The 19,179-nt window shown below is 36.9% G+C and overlaps 2 protein-coding genes across 2 annotated transcripts in view; one reads left to right on the top strand and one right to left on the bottom strand.

Moving 5' to 3' along the window:
* The window catches only part of nrp2a (neuropilin 2a), an 87,376-nt gene extending 84,373 nt beyond the window's left edge, over nt 1–3,003 (top strand). The window contains exon 17 of the mRNA XM_065254161.1: nt 1,115–3,003. Within this exon, the coding sequence (XP_065110233.1) occupies nt 1,115–1,419 (305 nt within the window). The 3' untranslated portion in view covers nt 1,420–3,003. The remainder of the gene's footprint in view (nt 1–1,114) is intronic.
* A 14,351-nt stretch (nt 3,004–17,354) lies between these two features.
* The window catches only part of cpo (carboxypeptidase O), a 4,314-nt gene continuing 2,489 nt past the window's right edge, over nt 17,355–19,179 (bottom strand). Inside the window, exons 6-8 of the mRNA XM_065253889.1 lie at nt 18,161–18,363; nt 17,977–18,061; nt 17,355–17,869 (exon numbers count right to left, since the gene is read on the bottom strand). Coding sequence (XP_065109961.1) covers nt 17,592–17,869; nt 17,977–18,061; nt 18,161–18,363 — 566 coding nt within the window. The 3' untranslated portion in view covers nt 17,355–17,591. The remainder of the gene's footprint in view (nt 17,870–17,976; nt 18,062–18,160; nt 18,364–19,179) is intronic.

The raw sequence follows: 19,179 nt of genomic DNA, 5'->3' as shown, positions 1-19,179 counted from the left end.
TATTTCATTATTATCATATTCATAAAGTATTGAAAGGTTACGTCAAGTAACATTTAAGAAAGCCATGGTAATACCACGGTACTTTGCTATTTACCAGGGTATTACATTAGCACCATAATCATTTAATATTGAAAGAGTATGTCAAGAAACAATAAAGAAACCCATGGTAGAGTAATACCACGGTACTTTGATATTTACTAGGGTATTTCATTATTACCATATTCATATGGTACTTATAGGGTAGCCTACACCAATTTACATTAAAGTAAACCATGGTAATGCCACGTTACTTTGATATTTACCAGGGTATTTTGTTATTACCATATTCATGTTGTATTTACATGGTAAGCAGGGTATTTCATTATTTCCATATTCGTATGGTGTTTACAGGGTACTTCAAGTAATATTAAAGAAAACCATGGTAAAACCATGGTACCTTGATATTTATTGGGGTATTTCATTATTTCCATAGTCACATTGTATTGAAATGGTACATCAAAAAACATTAAAGAAAACCATGATACATTAATATCACGGTACTTGGATATTTACTAGGGTATTTTATTATTACCATATTTATATGGTGTTTACAGGGTCCGCCAAGTAACATTAAAGAAAACCATGGTTATACCACTTTACTTTGATATTTACCAGGGTATTTGTTTATTTTCATATAGTACTTACATTGTCCGCCAAGTAACATTAAAGAAAGCCATGGTAATACCACGGTACTTTGATATTTACCAGGGCATTACATTAATGCCATAGTCATATAATATTGAAAGGGTATGTCAAGAAACATTAATGAAACCCATGGTAGAGTAATACCACGGTACTTTGGTAATAATAAAATACCCTAGTAAAAATCATAGTCATGTGGTATTTACAGGGTACACCAAGGAAAATGAGGAAAATGAAAATAACCATAGTATTACGTTCAAGAAACTGTGGTAATAGCATTTTGAACTCAGTACCTTGATGCATACAAAAAGGATAGTAGTACAGAGGTACATGGCACTATGGTATTTATTACTAGCAAATTCAGATCCTTTATTCTAGCTGGAGTTCATGTGTGTGATGGTTGTGAACTTACCATCCTTTCCTCTTCCTACAGGTCTCCAGTTTCCAGACTGTAGCACTGCCGAACCTCCATCAGATCCTCCTGTGACACGTGTGATGGACAAGGGCAACACATGGCTCTACTCACTTGACCCCATTCTTCTAACCATCATCGTCATGAGTTCCTTGGGTGTTCTTCTCGGTGCTGTTTGCGCAGGTCTCTTACTCTACTGTACCTGTTCGTATGGTGGCCTGACGTCACGGTCCTCCACCACGCTGGAGAACTACAACTTCGAGCTTTACGACGGCATCAAGCACAAAGTCAAGCTCAACCAACAGCGCTGCTGCTCTGAGGCCTGAGGAAAACAGTCGAGGAGATACCAAGTATCCTACGATGACCTCAAGGTGACCTAGTTTGACTCTTTAAAGAGAGCGAAGCCTCATCTCTTAGTATTCTTGGAATGCATGTCCATCTCAGTTGGAGAGCTCCTGAACGTCTCCAACCAGTCGCACTTACACGGATCTACAGCTGCTGCCGAGGACTCGGTCTTTCACTGGATTCCATCGAAAGTGGAGGTGTCTAAAAAAGACTGAAAAGATTGCCAGGGCTCAGTCTCAAAATAAAAGTCAACACATATCAATGTTTTGCTATTCCAAAAAGATGAAACTATATCAGCTTAGATTTCTACCAGGTCTAGTTTGTAAAACGGGAGACCTGTGCAGGCTGGACTTTTAAGCCAAGTCTTTCCCAAATGTGTGGCCTAGGATGTGATGTATTGTCTTTAAGGACTCTGATGGCTTTATTGTTTTCTCCTCGCAAAGGGGTTTGGTAGCCCAGGGTAATACTATTTCTTCCTTATTGTGTGTTTACATCCCTTTGCTTTCGTCCGACCATTTTGTGTTTCAGTCTCTGTGGAAAAGTATGGCAGATTAAGGGTTTTTTTTAGATTTAGTTTTAGGCAGTGTTTGGTGGATCGTGTTCAGAAAATAGGCACAGCACTTGTTTGAAATGAAAGAATTTTGTCGGTGCAACCTATGGATTGCCGAAACTCGTAAAAATGAGACAAAGACTACCAGGTTGAAGGGCTGTAAAGTGTGAGCTGTGAATTAACAAGCAGGCATTCAGTGATGGGTTAAGGGATTAATGGGGTTTAAAGAAAATTTCTTTATGTTCACCTTGGGCATGTAAGAATACTTAGCTCAAAGAAGTTCAGGTCCATTGCTTGCACTTTGTATATGTTTATTTTCTGAAATAGCCTTCAACTTTCTTGTGCCAATACCAGAAATGTATGTGCTAATTTTTTGGTCAAATCGACCTCTTGACGTTTTTTAAGGGCAAAATTGCTTGCTGGGATCAGACGTTCCACTTGTTCTTCTTAAGGCCCAAACTTTAGGTTGAAATGTTGAAGAACGCCAATGCATTCAACCACAGAACTTTCACGTTAGCTCCCCTTTGGTTTTCAGTTCCTGAAGAAAGAAAGACAAATGTTGTAAATCTATCAACTCGCTCAGTTCAGATTCCTTAAAATCACACATTGTCGAAATTGATGGTCAAGTTGCAAACAAACCATAGTAAAGCTTTGTTGTTATCCGAGTCTGGGATTGTTAGAAATGACTTTAAGGCATCATGATAGGTAAGCATGGTGTGATGTTTCTACTACTGCCAGACTTTTTGATCCATTCACGTACTACATCTCTTTTTAAAGACCCTTGCTACTTGACCCCTGAACTTTTGCAAGTGCCTTGGAGCTGCCCCGGTCCAGCGTCTGGACTTGAACGAAATAAACTGCTTTTGGAGCTTTTGTCTGTCTTAACCACTCAAAATACTTGAGAATCACGGCACTGGGTAGATTCCAGTCACTCTTTGGACACTTTGTACAGAAAATGTGCTTTTTATGATGATGATTATTGTTATTATGATTATTTAATAAAGGATTGATAACACGTTGGGTGCAGTTTGATTCCAAGATGAACATTCCAAGGTTTTACTGCCGGTCTTAAATTTCGGAGTTACTGGATTGTTAAATGTGTTAATGGAAATATTTGGCTGTGCTTATGCATATTGCTTTCCATTGTTTTGTACCAGAGTAGTACATAACGTAACCCCAAGAACAACAAAAGTTTTGGCATCTATCTACAGGTGGTTAACATATTCAGTCTTTTATTACACATCAACATATTCGGTCCAACTGTCTCTCTCAACAGTCATGTCGGCTGCAGTTGCTCTCATCTCCCCATGGGCTCCCATTAGCGTGGACCTACAGTCGGCTTCATTTAGGAGCTCACGACATCAAAGCTTTGAAATGCCTTACTGTTACACCCCCTAAAGTCTCCTTCATCCCTCCACCATCCAGGCACCATTAACTGTTTCTATACCTACTGTATCTGCTTCCTACAATTGGAGGAAATTGGTGTGGTTTCATTCAATAATGTTACGCCTGGCAGCATGTGGTACGGTCAATAAAAGCAGATTGGAAGATAATTTAAAGACCAAATATTTAAAGTCCCCATAAATTCAAAATGGGATTTTAGGGTTAGGGTTAAAATGAACGTAAATCAGGAAACTTCTGCACATCGGTTGCACATTAATTATGTTTTCTTAAAATGAAATTAACATTAATTAAAATTAACTTCATTATAAGAAAACTTGATTCAATCATGTTGATCTTGTGTTATGGATCTACTTAATTTAATTAAGAAAAATCATTTTAAGAAAACTTAATTTAATTATGAGATTTTTCCAGTGTAGATTAAGAACCATTTTCAGTTGAATGGTTCAATAAAAAACCTTTAACATCCTAAGGACCTTGTGATTAAAGGTCTATAAAAAGGTATGATAGAAACGGTTCTTCTAAGAACATTTGACTGAATGGTTCATTAAAGAACCAAAAATGGCTATGAAGAACCTTTTAAGCACCTTTTATTTTTAAAAGTGTAACTTCAACCCGTCTAAATGCTGGTGTGGAGCCGCTGACTAACAAACTTTTAGCAAATACATGTTTAAAATTGATTGTCTTTCTCTTCTGGGAAATTGATGAAAAATATTGATGACTCAGCAGCTTGTACATATTGCTGTCCATTAAAATGCTCTCCAATCCAATTTAATTAAATGCATTGCAGTTTTTCATGGCTGTGACATAAACTATCCATTTATTTTCATTTTTGGCATTTGAGAACAGGAAAATGATTTCGAAATATAATACCATTGGATGATTTACATAATGTCTAACCTTTTCTCAAAAGAACCATTTCTTTCTTAACTTTTTATTGTCTGTAAAACATTTTAAAACATTTTACAAAGAACCAAAGAACAGAAAGATTCTTTGGATGTTACACTGCTTGTTGGAATGCTTGATTCTGATTGGCTAGTTGTGACATTTGCAGATTTGTTATTCCCAGATAACCCAGCAGAAAACTAATGCACGGTAACCCGGATGCTGCAAATCATTTTGACAGGTACAGTTTAATATTGCACAAAAATGAAATATAAATATGTCTTAACACATATGAGGTTATATTTAAAAATGATTAAACCAAATATTGTGTTCGTGACGTCTTATCTTAAACCTGAAAGTAAACAGGCTTTTCTCGTGGAAGGTCTGCTTTCATTAAAAATGAGCAAATAAAATATTTCAACTTAATACTGAATTTTCTTTACCTTACTCAAGAGGTAAATAGCTGCTTAATAAAGTGGGATAATGTACAGGCAGCCGGTTGTTATCGGAAAAAAAGCCCAGTGTGATACAAGACTCGACTGTCGGGGCTTATTTCTGTGATGACAACCCGTTGCCTACATTATCCCTTACTTATGGAACCACAAAGCCCCACACATAACCATTATTTTTAAAAGTGCATGCCCACAAAGTAAAAACCTGTTGTGTATATAGCTCACATATGAGACGAATCAATTATTTTATTTACTAGCATGAAGCTCACTGGCAAATACATTAAAACTTTTCATTGGTTGATGAATTGCACAATCAATGCCATACAAACAACAGAAGCATCTCGATGCATAGCTTTGGCCGGTTTGTAAAACCAGGAAATAACTCCAAGGAGCCCGTCCGTCGGGCTCTGCTATTCCACCCGAATTATTCTAAACTTTGTAAATGTTGTTTTCCCTCCCTGTCAGATTGAAATCTAATTCTCCATTGGGACCTCCTTGCTGAAGATCAGAGAGCTTTTCCTCTTTCTCACTAAGCCGGACTTTCCATCAAAGCTCAGCCGCTGCCTGCTCGAAGCTCAAAGGTGATCAGCATTTGAAGGAGGCACGTTTGAGTCTACACGAAGAAATATAAAGAGCACACGGTTAATTCATCTCCAGAGAAACCAAGGACAAGTTGACAAATGATGTTGGTCTAGAAGCACACCACCATATTCCCTGTTGGTTATTGAGTATGGTGTCAGTTTTGATGTGAAGGCTTTGGGATGTTTAACATCTCCATAGAGTGTATGCTTTCATGTCACTGAGGTTTATGTTTTTAGCAGATGCTGTTTCATAGCAAGGTCATCTACAAGGCAGCCGCAGTTGGGTTAAAACTCACTTTACAGTCTACAGTAGTTTATGGCCGTAAGCGTATGGAAGTTGCATTTGTAGGCTACATATGTCGTCTTATTTATTATGAAGTTAGTTGTAAATTGTTGTGCTTATGACTTGCAAATGTAATGCTCAGTTAACTAAAATAAACATTCAAAAGTCTTGATGACATATGCAGCTTGCATGTGCGACCTTCGTATGCAGCCTTACGTTTGAGAAAAGGCCCACGAGTTCAAAACCCAAATATTTAAGATCAAGATTTAGATTTATGCTGTGTTTAAGACAATTTGGATATTTCACACATCAAACGTGGAAGTAAACGTCTGGAATGGCAAACAAAGTCGAATATCTGAACTTGGGGCAGATCCGTTGAAACCCAACCTTAATGAAACACATAATTTGACATCATGGACAAGATGGCGGCCAGCTCTTCGCAGTATTATGTAAACCATGACAACTTTAAAAAAAATCAGCAGGTACTATGAAATCGAACGTTAAGATATTCAGTAAATGTTTTGCTATAATTGGCACAGGAACATGAAAGGTTGGTCTGAGGTTGGACATTATTTAAACTGGGATGTTCCAATAAGAGGTTTTCTTTACCCGAAATGACCTTAATCACTTTTTACCTGAACCCGAGGTGCATAAATAATCTTTTAAAAATGAAGACCCCACCCGAGACAAATCTGAGACAATTAGTCCTGCGACCCAACCCAGTGGCGCATTTCTAAGCGTTCAGTCTGCATGCACCAGTCAGAAAGAAAGAAACCCCCCGGTGGCCTTGCAACCAATTTGGTCAACTGCTCCATTTATTTTCATTTGTTATCTGACAATGACACCAAGGTAACCGCTAAAATGTGCATTCAAAATTGATTGACAGGTCTGGCTTAATGAAAATTAACCTACTGCAAGCCACACAATGTCGCAAGCGCTCTTGGCAAACAGTTGGAAAAGGATTTAATGCACACACACGAGATAGCTTGGGTATTTTTGGGTCCGGGCAAAAACACATTCATTTTAAATTACCTGAGACCCGATGCTGCTCATATTATACCCGACACGTGTCCGAGGCACATGAACAACTTTTAGACCCGAATCCGTTTTGGGTCGGACCTCGGGTTTTTGGATCTAAGTGGACCTGTAAAGACCTTCAGCTTCCGGCTACGCATTACTGTGTAGTTTCTAAATGCGATTTGATGTGTAATTTTAAGTTCCTCACTGTCACTGGGGCCGTACCCTTTTGAAAATCTTCACATTTACATCTAAAGAATTTAAATTAGTACCTCAGAGGTACATAGTGGTACCAAATGTATACATATTTGTAGGTATTAGGACATTGTGCTCCTCTAACCGCTTTGACCATTTTTGGACAATTTTTTCTGAAAGTGTATGGACTTTAACCATTTAGATTTATGCATTTGGCAGATGCTTTATCCAAACTGACCTGTGGCACATTCAAGGAGAACATTTCTCTCTTGGAATCAAACCCATGACCTTTTGGTTTCTAACACAATGCTTTACCAAATGAGTTTACAGGCTGATAATAGATTGTCAAGATTTCTCCAGACTTTCTGGACTTCTATCTTTAGGGTTGGATAAAAAAATAGTATTGACATGTAAACATTTTTATACCATTCTGCTCAAAATCTGTTGTTCTTCCAGGATCGGAAAAGTTGGCAAGATCACATTGTGATCGACATAACAGAAGTACACTTATTAGTTAACCACTCCTCATGATCTTTATTCACAAAAACATTGCAGGCAGATGTTTACATTTTAACCCAGATTCCCACATCCATATTTTTTCCTATCTTAAGCAGCGCTCAGGCCTTCCCTACGGCTCACTCATGAGATTGTGGGAAGCCCTCCCAGAACGGCAGCCCACCTCTATCCTCGGCCAGCAGCTGAAAACCCTTATCTGGGTCAGCGGAGTGGGTGGTGAGGGTTTGTGTCTCCACCGGATCTACAGTACCGCTTCAGACCGTGACAAGCAGACCTCCTGCTCACTGCATCTTCATTATTAACTGAGCAGGAAATCAGCTCTGGATATAAATAAGCACAACAACTGAATTAGAAAATGACATCTGGAAAACAAGATATTGTATAAGATGAAGACAGTTTTTATAAACAGTTTATTGCGGGAAATGGGGAAATTATCAGAAGACTGCACTGAAAGGATGCTTCAACCCAAAAATAGAAATGTACTTACCGTCATGTTGTATCAAACATGTATAAATTTCCTTTTTCTGATAAACACAAATGGAGATATTTTGAGTAATGTTTGTAAACCGTTTTGGAGCATCATTGGCTTCCAAGTATTTTTTTCCTACTGTGGAATCCAACGGTGCTCCTGCTCCCTGGTTGATTACAAATATATTTGTGTTACAAAAAGAAATTTATAAAGAAACAATATATGGCTGAACTACAAAATAGCTCCAATAATATTACTATGATCCTTCTATTTCTTGTTTTTCCCTGTTTTGGTCTCAAGGCCGTTCTCAAGACCAACTTTTGATAGTCTTGGTCTTGGACTCGTCTTGGTCTCAGACTCAGTGGTCTCTGGATTTTATTTTAAGACCGGTCAAGACCACAACTGCAGAAACTACATGAAACTGCTGGTGTAATTGTCTGATTTATTTATTGTGTTACCATCTTTAATGTAATTGGATAAAAATGTCTTGCTTTAAAAGCAATTATTGACTTATTTCTTTAAGGATTTCTTTCGTTAGTCTTGTGCCGGTAAGAGATGAATGGGGGATTGTCAAAAAAAACCTTTCAACAAAATTAATACAAAGGCCCACAATATTCCAGATGTAATACCATTTATTTTTTTTGGTGGTCTTGGCCTTGTCTCGGCCTCGACTGTCTTTGATCTCAGCCACTCAAAGTCTTGGTCTTGTCTTGGGGGCTCATTTATAAAATGTTGCGTAGGAACCATCCTACATTTGATCTTACGATCATTTATCAAAAATGCGTAACTGTAATTCATAAACCGAACATACGCGCAGAAAACGCGCGTACCCCTTTCTTTCAGATGTGAAATCTATACATCACTAATGATCTTGAACTTGTGCGCAGCGGAGCAGTTTCAGATCTCTGCATTTAAACGATGCATAATTAATGTCATTGACATATAAAATAGCACATGTCAATGTTTAAACCCTTTTTGAGCAGCAAAAATACTTATATTTCCAAAAACCTGCAGCAATTAGACAAGCAAAAGTGCGATCAAATTTGTGCATACGCACGCTTTATAAATTAGGTCATATAAACAGCTCTGGTCTTGACTTGGTCTCGACATCCTCTGGTATTGGCCTTGTCTCGGTCTGGGTTTAGGTAGTCTTGACTACCACACTGGTACTTACACTTGTACATCTAGTGCACTATAGTGTGCTATAGTGTCCTTGTATAGATCAGGGTAGGGCACTGTGTTATCAGTGTAAAAGGTCAGGGGTTCGAACCAAGGCAACACACATGCCGATAAAGAAATGTGTAACTGCAAGTCGATTTGAGTAAAAGACAAATGCATAAGTTGAAATGTAAATGTAGTATTTACTTTTGAATGAAATAAAACTATGAACATCTGTCTACCTGTTTTGTGTCTTTGTGTTTTATGATGACTTTGCCAAATGCTCAGCACAGAAACTTTAAATGAAATGGACATTCGTTTGTGCAGTGATTTCCTTTAAGTGAAAATCATGTTGCTAAGCATTTCAATGTTGATTTGACATGGCAATCTGGTTTGAATTAAGTAATGCTCTGTAGGCTAAAACAACTAATGTAAAAGAAGAATAAGAATGTAGTGTTTATGTGTCATGCGAGTGTTACCGCTCTGAATTATGTGTGAACTGAACTGAATCAGACCCAAGACACTAAAGAGACCCAAGAGTTCATGAACGTTTCTTATGAAACTTTTACTGACAGATTAATCTCACTACCATACAAACTCTTGGCCCCGTGTCATGTTTTTCTGCATTCTCTTCAGAAGTAAAAGTTAAAATTGATTTTCCTTAAAAATTACCACTCCTAAAGAAAATCTGATGTGTAAAAACATGCAGATGTTGCCTGTTACCCTGATTTGGCTCCTTTACGTTTAGCATGCACAATGTGTTAAGATCAATAAAAATTAACAGCATCTTACTTCTGATCTCACTCCAGATTCTATCGAGTAACAATCCAAGACAATCATAATGAACGCAAAACCCAAAAAAGGTTTATTGGACTCAAGAATGAGTAAAACAACACAGCATTTTGGGTTGAAACAACCAAATGTAGGTAAAATTTTACAACGTAATGAGTTGGGTTAATCCTTTTTTACTGAATTCATGTATGTTTATTAAATGTTTCATGAGATGTATATAGCAACACTAACTGTACAAATGTACAAAGTAACTATGCAAATATTTATATAAAAAGTGTGGGGATGTAATTGTATGTTGGAATAATTTCAAGGTAGGTCTACATGGAAACTGTTAAATAGCATTTAATCCTTACCAAAATTCTAAAGGTTAGTACAAATTTACATAACACTTCAACAAACTTTTATAGTACATGAAACACCAAATAATACTGCCATAATGTCTTCATCATGAAGACATTATGGCAGTATTATTTGGTGTTTATCATGAGAAATCACACAACACATTAAATTCAATAGAAAAGTAATAGAAAAAAATATAGCAAATTTTACTCTTTCTGGTAAAACTTTACATTACAATTTTTGTTAACAATTAGTTAATGCATTAGCTAACATAACCTAACAATGAACAATACTTTTATACCAATACAGCATTTATTAATCTCACAGTAGTTCATTTCGGTACTACTAATACATTTATAAAACCAAGCATTGTAACTGTTAACATTAATTAATGCACCTTGAACTAACATGAACAGCCTAACTATATTGGCATTAACTAACATTAAAAAGAATTAATACATGTTGAAAAACTATATTGTTCATTGGTTGTTTTATGTTAGTTACTATAGTAAAAAACCTGGCATGCATAGTACAGGTACTGTAACAAGGTCCTGTTTGTGAAGCCAGAGAAGCTGTGTTTATGGAAATCTGTCATAGTGTGGACTGAATGAAAATGCAGGTAGTAAACACAGCAGATAGTGTAGATATTGAAGTATGGAAAGATGAAAATCTCCAGATAAGCTTAGAAAGATTTAAACTTCCGAGTCTGTGGGCTGTCTAAACTATGACTGAGATAAATCCTTTTGTTAAGTAGCAAAAAATCTTTTTACCCTGCAAAACGAGAGAGATAAAGATGGAAACAGACATGTCTGCTGAATGAAGTGGGTCCAAAAAGAGCAACGGATTCAAAACAGGGAAATATTCAACAAAACCTCCACGCTACATGGAACAAAAGCCCGGTAATAAAAAATCTGCAGTGCAAGAAATCTTCTCATATTCAACATCGGACACAATGCAGTAAAATTAAGATTCAGGTCTCTAAGAATGTTATCTTTCACCAGATAAGCGCATGAAATATCTTTTACTGCACAACACGCAAACACATCCAGAAATAGGCTACACACAACAGTCACAATCTCTAACAATAAACATCAGAATCCGCTGCACAAATATTCTCAATATCCGCTCTTTATTTTGGAAGGCGTTGTCGTGTGTCATAGGTTGGATCCCACGGGAACTCGCGCAAATATCTGTTGGGAAAAAACTTCCTTATTCAGTTGTATGTTTGCTATATGCTATTACACAAGTATCTTTAAAGTTCATGTAAAGTCAATTCATTAGAAAAGTGTTGCTGAAACATGTTACAAAGACTGTGAACTGTGTGTAGTACTGAATTGCATTGCATACAGTTTTTCCACATTTTCGTGTTCAGGATTATTTGGGCGGGGCAAAAACGGTGGTTTGATGATGCACTGGAGGCACCGAGCATGGCCCCGCCCCAACACAAGCGTGCATCCATTGAATTGCATTGTTAGAACGTCAAATTTTTTTCACATTTTCGGGTTTAGGATTATTTGGGCGGGGCAAAAACGGTGGCTTGATGATGCTCTGGAGGCACCGAGCATGGCCCCACCCCTAATACAAACGTGCATCCATGTGATTTGCATTGTTAGATCATCAAACAGTTTTTCCACATTTTCATGTTCAGGATTATTTGGGCGGAGCAAAAAGTGATAGCTTGATGATGCACTGGAGCCACCAAGCATGACCCCGCCTCTAACACAAGTGTGCATCCATTTAATTGCATTGTTAGATCGTCAAACAGTTTTTCCACATTTCCGTGTTCAGGATTATTGGGGCGGGGTAAAAACTTTGGCTTGATGATGCACTGGAGGCACCGAGCATGGCCCTGCCCCTAACACAAGCGTGCATCCATTGAATTGCATTGTTAGAACGTCAATTTTTTTTCACATTTTCGGGTTTAGGATTATTTGGGCGGGGCAAAAACGGTGGCTTGATGTTGCTCTGGAGGCACCGAGCATGGCCCCGCCCCAACACAAGCGTGCATCCATTGAATTGCATTGTTAAAACTTCAACATTTTTTCCACATTTTCGGGTTTAGGATTATTTGGGCGGGGCAAAAACGGTGGCTTGATGACGCACTGGAGGCACCAAGCATGGCCCCGCCCCTAACACAAGCGTGCATCCATGTGATTTGCATTGTTAGATCGTCAAACAGTTTTTCCACATTTTCATGTTCAGGATTATTTGGGCGGAGCAAAAACGGTGGCTTCATGGTGCACTGGAGGAACAGAGCATGGCCCCGCCTCTAACACAAGCGTGCATCAATTGAATTGCATTGTTAGATTGTCAAACAGTTTTTCCACATTTCCGTTATCAGGATTATGTAGGAGGGGAAAATACAGTGGCTTGATGACGCACTGGAGGCACCAAGAATGACCCCGTCCCTAACACAAGCGTGCATTAATTGAATTGTATTGTTAGATCATCTAATTTTTTCCACATTTTCGAGTTTAGGATTATTTGGGCGGGGCAAAAACGGTGGCTTGATGATGCACTGGAGAAACAGAGCATGGCCCCGCCCCTAACACAAGCCTGCATCACTTCACGTTGTAGCAGTATGGAAAGTTGAGAGAGCCCCATTAGTGGGCGTGGTTTCAGCTTTGAAAGTGGACACGCCCCCAGCGTTTGAGAGCGGAGAATTCTGGCTGTTTTTCCAAGATTTTGATCATTTACTTTATTTATTTGCCATTTTTTTAATCATTCAAATATGACTGGGTGGTTAATGTGGTCACATTTATATATATTGGTAAAAGATTATTTAGGATGATTATATAGGACAATTTTATGTAGAAAACAGTAAATCATTCAAAAATTACAGATGGTTGGATAGGCGGGGTTAAAAATTGGGGTTGGTAAAACCAACCACAAATCACAAATGAGAAACTTGTTACTTTTTGATAAAATACAACAAAAACAAACTTTATTAATTATTTTATCATTCACAATAAGAAGAGCAAATTTTGAGTTCATATTTTAATCAAAGCAAAAGTCTCCATTTCCTTTCTCTTTAATCTTCAGATTTAACCACAAATCTGAGTTAAGGCAAACCATTTTCTCAGTTACTAACAAGGATCTTTCCGAATCAAACTGGTTGCTGATCACAAGACCCCATCATCCGACCTAGTGGCGCGCCGAAAAGTATCTTCTGATGAACATGACAGAAAGCAGAACGTTTCGGGGTGGCAGAAACATGCCTCAGATCTGGTTCAAGCGGATCTTGGTGGCAGTTGTCATGGAAACAGAGGTGGGCGGCGGAGCTGTCACAGTCCCATTAGTGGATGTGATGAGCGTGTGGCACGTGGGCAGGCGGTGAGAGGTGCACTGAAATAATAAGGCATCATATGCTGTATGATATGTCGTAATGACATTTCGGGAAGGTTTTGTACGAGGCCTAAAGTAGTCGAGCATCGAATCGTGTTCGGGCTTGTCCTATGAAAGGAAATAACAGGGTTATGCAGGAGGTGAGAAAAATGGGGATATGGATATATAGGTACAAGGCGCACATGAAATCTTGTTAATATCTCAGTTGTTTCTCTTAGAAAGGAATAAGTTTGAAATGAAATCAAATAGAGAGGTCTGCAAAAGTCTTTCTTTCTCAGAAATGTTCTCAGCAGTGTCATAATGTGATACAATTTGTCTAAAAATCTGCAGAGACATTTTTATGTGAATCAATTTCTTATCAAATGCAGCTATGCTATCCGCGTTGCTTTTTATGACCTTATACTTTATTGTATGCCAACAACTGTCATATTCATGCCTATTTTTATGCATCGAAAATATTTTTTGGAATAAGAAGTGTTCATGTAGCTCAACTGGTAGTACATTGGGTTAGCAGTGCAAAGGTCATGGGCTCGATTCGCAGGAAAAACATACTGATTAAAAATATAGGGATTGAATACCTTCCCAGACAGCAGATAACTCAAGGCCAGATTTGCACCAGATCCCCACCAAAGTCAGCAGCTCTGGTGCAGTTCCGGTGAAGATCCGGCCCAGAGTTGTCTGCTGCTTTGGATAAAAGCATCTGCCAAATGGATAAATGTAATGTAAATGTTAAATCAGAGACAAAATAATAAACACCAACAAAAGATTTGACTGAAAGCAGATCACACAAGAGATTTAGTTATAAAAGAGTTTACATCACGTTTTCGATTCAAAAATCACAGTCTTATGGTCAGTGGATGCATTATGACAAATGGGATGTAATGAACGTTTTGACGTTGACTGATGATTTTGCCTTAATGTTCACAAAGATGGCGGCACCGCATGAACGTATCGCACAAACCGTTACGCACCAAGCAGCGTTAAAGTGCACAACGCAGTCATAATGTAAAACAAACCAATGCTTTTGTGTGATCTCAAAGCCCAGCTGTGCGTCTTTCACAAAACGTCAACTCTGACGACTGTTTTCAGCGCTCCGAACGTCCTTCCCACAGATTTGGCTAAAGCCCAGTAGGCGATCATATTACTTTCATGTCACACCATACAGCTATGATGGATGGCTGTTGTTGGTACCGTAACGCTCATACATGTACACATTATTCATAGATCTCCTCTGAACAGAGATTGTCTTTCTCATACTGAGGGATCTCATGAACTGGTACTTGTAGTTCTGGTATTAAGTGTTATCATGATTTGGTACAGGCTGAACATTTCATGACATACATTTTTTGTCAACCCAGCCCCTATGATTTAATTCAGTGGTTCTTGACTTGATTTGGCATTTTTGTCCCAATTTCCCAAAATCTCACAACCTCAAGCTACATTAAAGAACCCTGAAAAAGATTATTGTATATGAAGGGTACCTTAACTATAAATGTTTGTTTATATGATAAAATTCCCACATGGATGTGACCAAAAAACTCTAGAGTACAGCTGTTCTCCTTATCGAATGACTGAAATAATCTCATGTGCCTCCCCTTTTCTCCTGTTTCTTAATCAGAAGGGATCTCAGCAATGTCTCAGTTAGAGCTCAAATTTGTCAAGACAACAATATATGCAATAAAAAGGCATTTACATTTATTTTGCATATGCTATCTAAAGCAACTTACAAATAAATAAGAGAGAGCGTTAAACATTTTGTCTAAGGAGCCAACAATAAACGCAATCTACATATGTTTTCATGTAGGACTAGAGTGATGAAAGAAATGAAAAGACAGTTTAACTCGAACATTGCTTATCAATTTTTTTTTATCTACGATCCAAGCTATACATTACTTGTGTTATTTTTTATTTCTTCAAAATAATTGTAAGAGTACTGGATTAAAGTCAGGTGATGCCTTCCAGAGCTAACAGAGAAAAGTCCTGAGAATGTTGCTTGAAAGTTCCCAACGTTCCCCAAAACGTTCCGCCAACCTACAGCAAACGGCAAGTTGAGATTTTTGTTCTGATTCTTGATGTTTGTGTGTCCTAAATACACAGCGGTTAATTTTTGTCCATGGTTTTTAAAAATCATTAATGATAACTTAATGTCAAACCTTAATCCTTAGTGTTAAATTAAAACAAACACTGATCACCATAATGGTGACTTTAAATAAAACAAAACAGTGAATTGTGTTTTCTACAGAAATATTTTTTATATAACATTCAAAAATAATGTTTTATAACAGTTTTAAAATATAATTTACATAACAAGCAAACAAGTATATATAGAAAACAGTTGTTTTAAACATTGTGTGAACATTAAAACATGACATTGTCATAACATTTGAAAATGGTAGAATGCAATATTCCTCTAACGTTCAGTTCAGACAACACAGAAACGCTCTTTAAACATTAAAAAACAACACTTTCTATGTTGGCAGAACGTTTTTGGAAACATTAGAACTTTCAAGGAACATTCTTAAAACTTTTCTTTGGATACAGCTGTATGAAACATTTATTTTTACATAAATGCAGAATACATGCTCTTGGTAAAAAACAGCATAGCATATATTTATCTTGCGTTTGTCTGGACCGGACCCGAAAATCACAGGGCCCTCAGAGTCCCTTTCATACTGTTCTTAGCAATGCTTTTGTTAAATTGAAGAGTTGTACTCAATATCTACACTTTTGATCTCTGTGGGAATTTTCATGTGAATCTTTTAGTGATAAACAGTGAAGTGGATGACTGAATCTAGAACAGGTCTTATTGTGTATTCTAGGAAAAGCCTGACACTGGAGAGATCTTATCCCTTATTACTTTAACACGTTTAACTTCTTTTGGGGTTTTCCTCATCTTACCCACAAACTAATCTGTGTCTCGCTTTCTTTAGATTACATTTATCTTCTTCTCAATTTTTTCTGCGGTGTCTTATGTTGACAGCTGTTTATATAATCTTAAAATTCTCTTCACTGATATCTGTGTATGTGCTGCCATCATCTGGTCAGGGGAGGTTTGGCAAACACCAAATGTATACATTTCTGTACCTAAAGGGTACAAATTAGGACCTTTTAAAGGCATCACCCATATGGCAAAAACCCATATGATGAATACATTTTGTGGAAAGTAAAACTTTTTGAAAGTTAATATATTTATATAGTTAAAACTAAATATATTTGAAAATTCTAACCTTCATATATTAACCTATATTTCAAAATGTATTTTGGGGCAACAAACATATTTTTCCTGGCTAAAATATAAAAGTATCTATAAAATATAAAATATACTTTTGCAGTTTAAAAAATATTTCATATTAATCTTTTCCAACCAGTTATGTTTATATTTAAAAAAAAATATATTTCAAAATATAGCAAAAATTGCCAAAAATATATTTGTGTAAATACATTTTTGTAAAGATATTTCAAATATATTTCAGTACATATATTTTTTAGCCATTTTTTGTATATTTTAAAATATATCAATAATTAGATTAGAAAATATATTTTTTTTGCGATATGTGCAGTGACAGCTTTCTTTATGAGAGTGTATATAAAACAATGAAACAAAAATAAATACATAAACAAAGCAACAAACAATAGGACACTTAATGAAAACAGAGACTTAATATGCACTTTTTCTTGCTCTTTAATCTTGGAAGCCCACTGAACTCTTTTACAAAATATACAGTATTTGGATTAAATTATACATATTTTTATATGTACCATATACAATTTATGAACAATTAAGTCACTCAATGTATGAATGTCATTGCATTAATAAATAAATAATTTATTAAAAAACTTTAAAAAACGCTAATGCTTTTTGTCAAATATAATTTTTAGTAATTCCATATATTTTATATTAAAAATAATGAATCCCTATTGGAAATTATGCTTTAATAAAGCGACAACATGATCTTCAAGATATCCTGGTGTTTAAGGACAAAATGCAAACCATTAAACATGAGTTTTTATAAAAATTCCATGTTTATAAATTCTAATATTGACATAAAATCTCAAATAAAACATGATGCTGAAAATAAAAAGATGTTGCTGCTTTATGAGTGATAGACAATCTGTATGCATCTCATTTGAATATTGATTAAAATTAAACTAAAAAAACTTTTTGACATTTTAAAACATGTTCGTGCCTGAAATCCCTAAAGCCACCAGTGTTGTCCACGTGTACAGTAATGTGGCTGTTACTGTATTTGCTGAGCTAACTGTAAACGTCTTATCATGCACATAGTTTATGATAGACATTGCACCCTGGTAAGCCTCTTGACACGTAGGTTGAATTTGATCCTCTGGTAAAATGAAGCCGTGTTCTCCTTTATCTCGTAACTCAAATGTAAAGGAGTAGGGGATCCCAATGAGTCTTGCAAAATCACGTGATGAACCAGAATTTGGGTCTGTGAAGAAAATTAAGCTGTTGTTTAAATAATTGCCTCTTGACTTAGTGACGAAGGAGTGACTGAACAACTTTAAAGCCTTATTGTTGGAAACAGTAAATACTCACATAGCACATCAGGAGAAGTGCCCACTCTGTATTCCTTCCCATGAACTGCTTTGATAGCTTTAGCTGCGGCAAGACCTACTTCCATCTATAACATTAACAAACATGCATATGATAAACCCAAGTCTATAAGCTGAGCTCCAATCCTAGTTTATTCCCAATATTGATTTGATTCATAATTACTTACATGTTCATTATAATTGGGGGCTGAGATGTTTGGGTGTCCGTATGGGACGAGGATCAGCTGTCCATAAGAATGAATTGTGAGATAGCAGAGAATTGTGTTTTGATGCTCTGCCAAAAATTCAGTGACGGCGACGGCCTCAGATTCAGATAGAGGGGTCTGACCGTTATAGATCTCTGAGCAACAGTCCCTGGAGATCCCGACCACTATGAACAAAAGAATAAAAGATGATTCGACAATAAAATATTCCTGTGCATTCAACTTAAAAAATGCTGGGTTATCTTCGATCCAAACAAGGACAAACCTAATCCACTGGTTTAAATTAACCAAAAAAATATTCATATTTGACCCCACAAATACAATATAATGACTGAAAAGGTGAAACAACCCAGAATCCCAGACAGCAAACTATTCCGGTCCGACATCGTGCGGGAACTGCTAACTTTGATGCAGATCTGGTGTATATCCTGCCAGAGTCATCTAGGTCAAATTTGTCTCTTTTTGACCCAGTGCCGGGTTGAAAATAACCCTGCATTTCTAAGTGTGTACTGCTCTGATAAAGATTAAAAGCATAATGATTTAATTAAACTGTCGATTTCGGTGCAGATCTGGCCCAGAGTCATCTAGGTCAAATTTGTATCTTTTTGACCCAACGCTGGGTTAAAATTAACCCAGCATTTCTTAATGTGTACTGCTCTGATAAAGATTAAAAGCATAATGATTTAATTAAACTGTCGATTTTGGTGCAGATCTGGCCCAGAGTCATCTAGGTCAAATTTGTATCTTTTTGACCCAGCGCTGGGTTAAAATTAACCCAGCATTTCTTAGTGTGTACTGCTCTGATAAAGATTAAATGCTTAAATAGCTTAATTAAAACTGCAGACTTTAATGCAGATCTGGTGCAGATCCGGCGCAGAGTCATCTTGGTCAAATTTGTCTCTTTTTAACCCAGCGCTGGGTTGAAAATAACCCAGCATTTTTAGTCTGTACTGCTCTGATAAAGATTAAAAGCTTAAATAGCT

This window comes from Paramisgurnus dabryanus, chromosome 4 (genome assembly GCF_030506205.2).
Source record: "Paramisgurnus dabryanus chromosome 4, PD_genome_1.1, whole genome shotgun sequence".
NCBI classification, from domain to species: domain Eukaryota; kingdom Metazoa; phylum Chordata; class Actinopteri; order Cypriniformes; family Cobitidae; genus Paramisgurnus; species Paramisgurnus dabryanus.
Note: the sequence above shows the minus strand (reverse complement) of the source record. Positions and strands in the feature narration are given on the sequence as shown.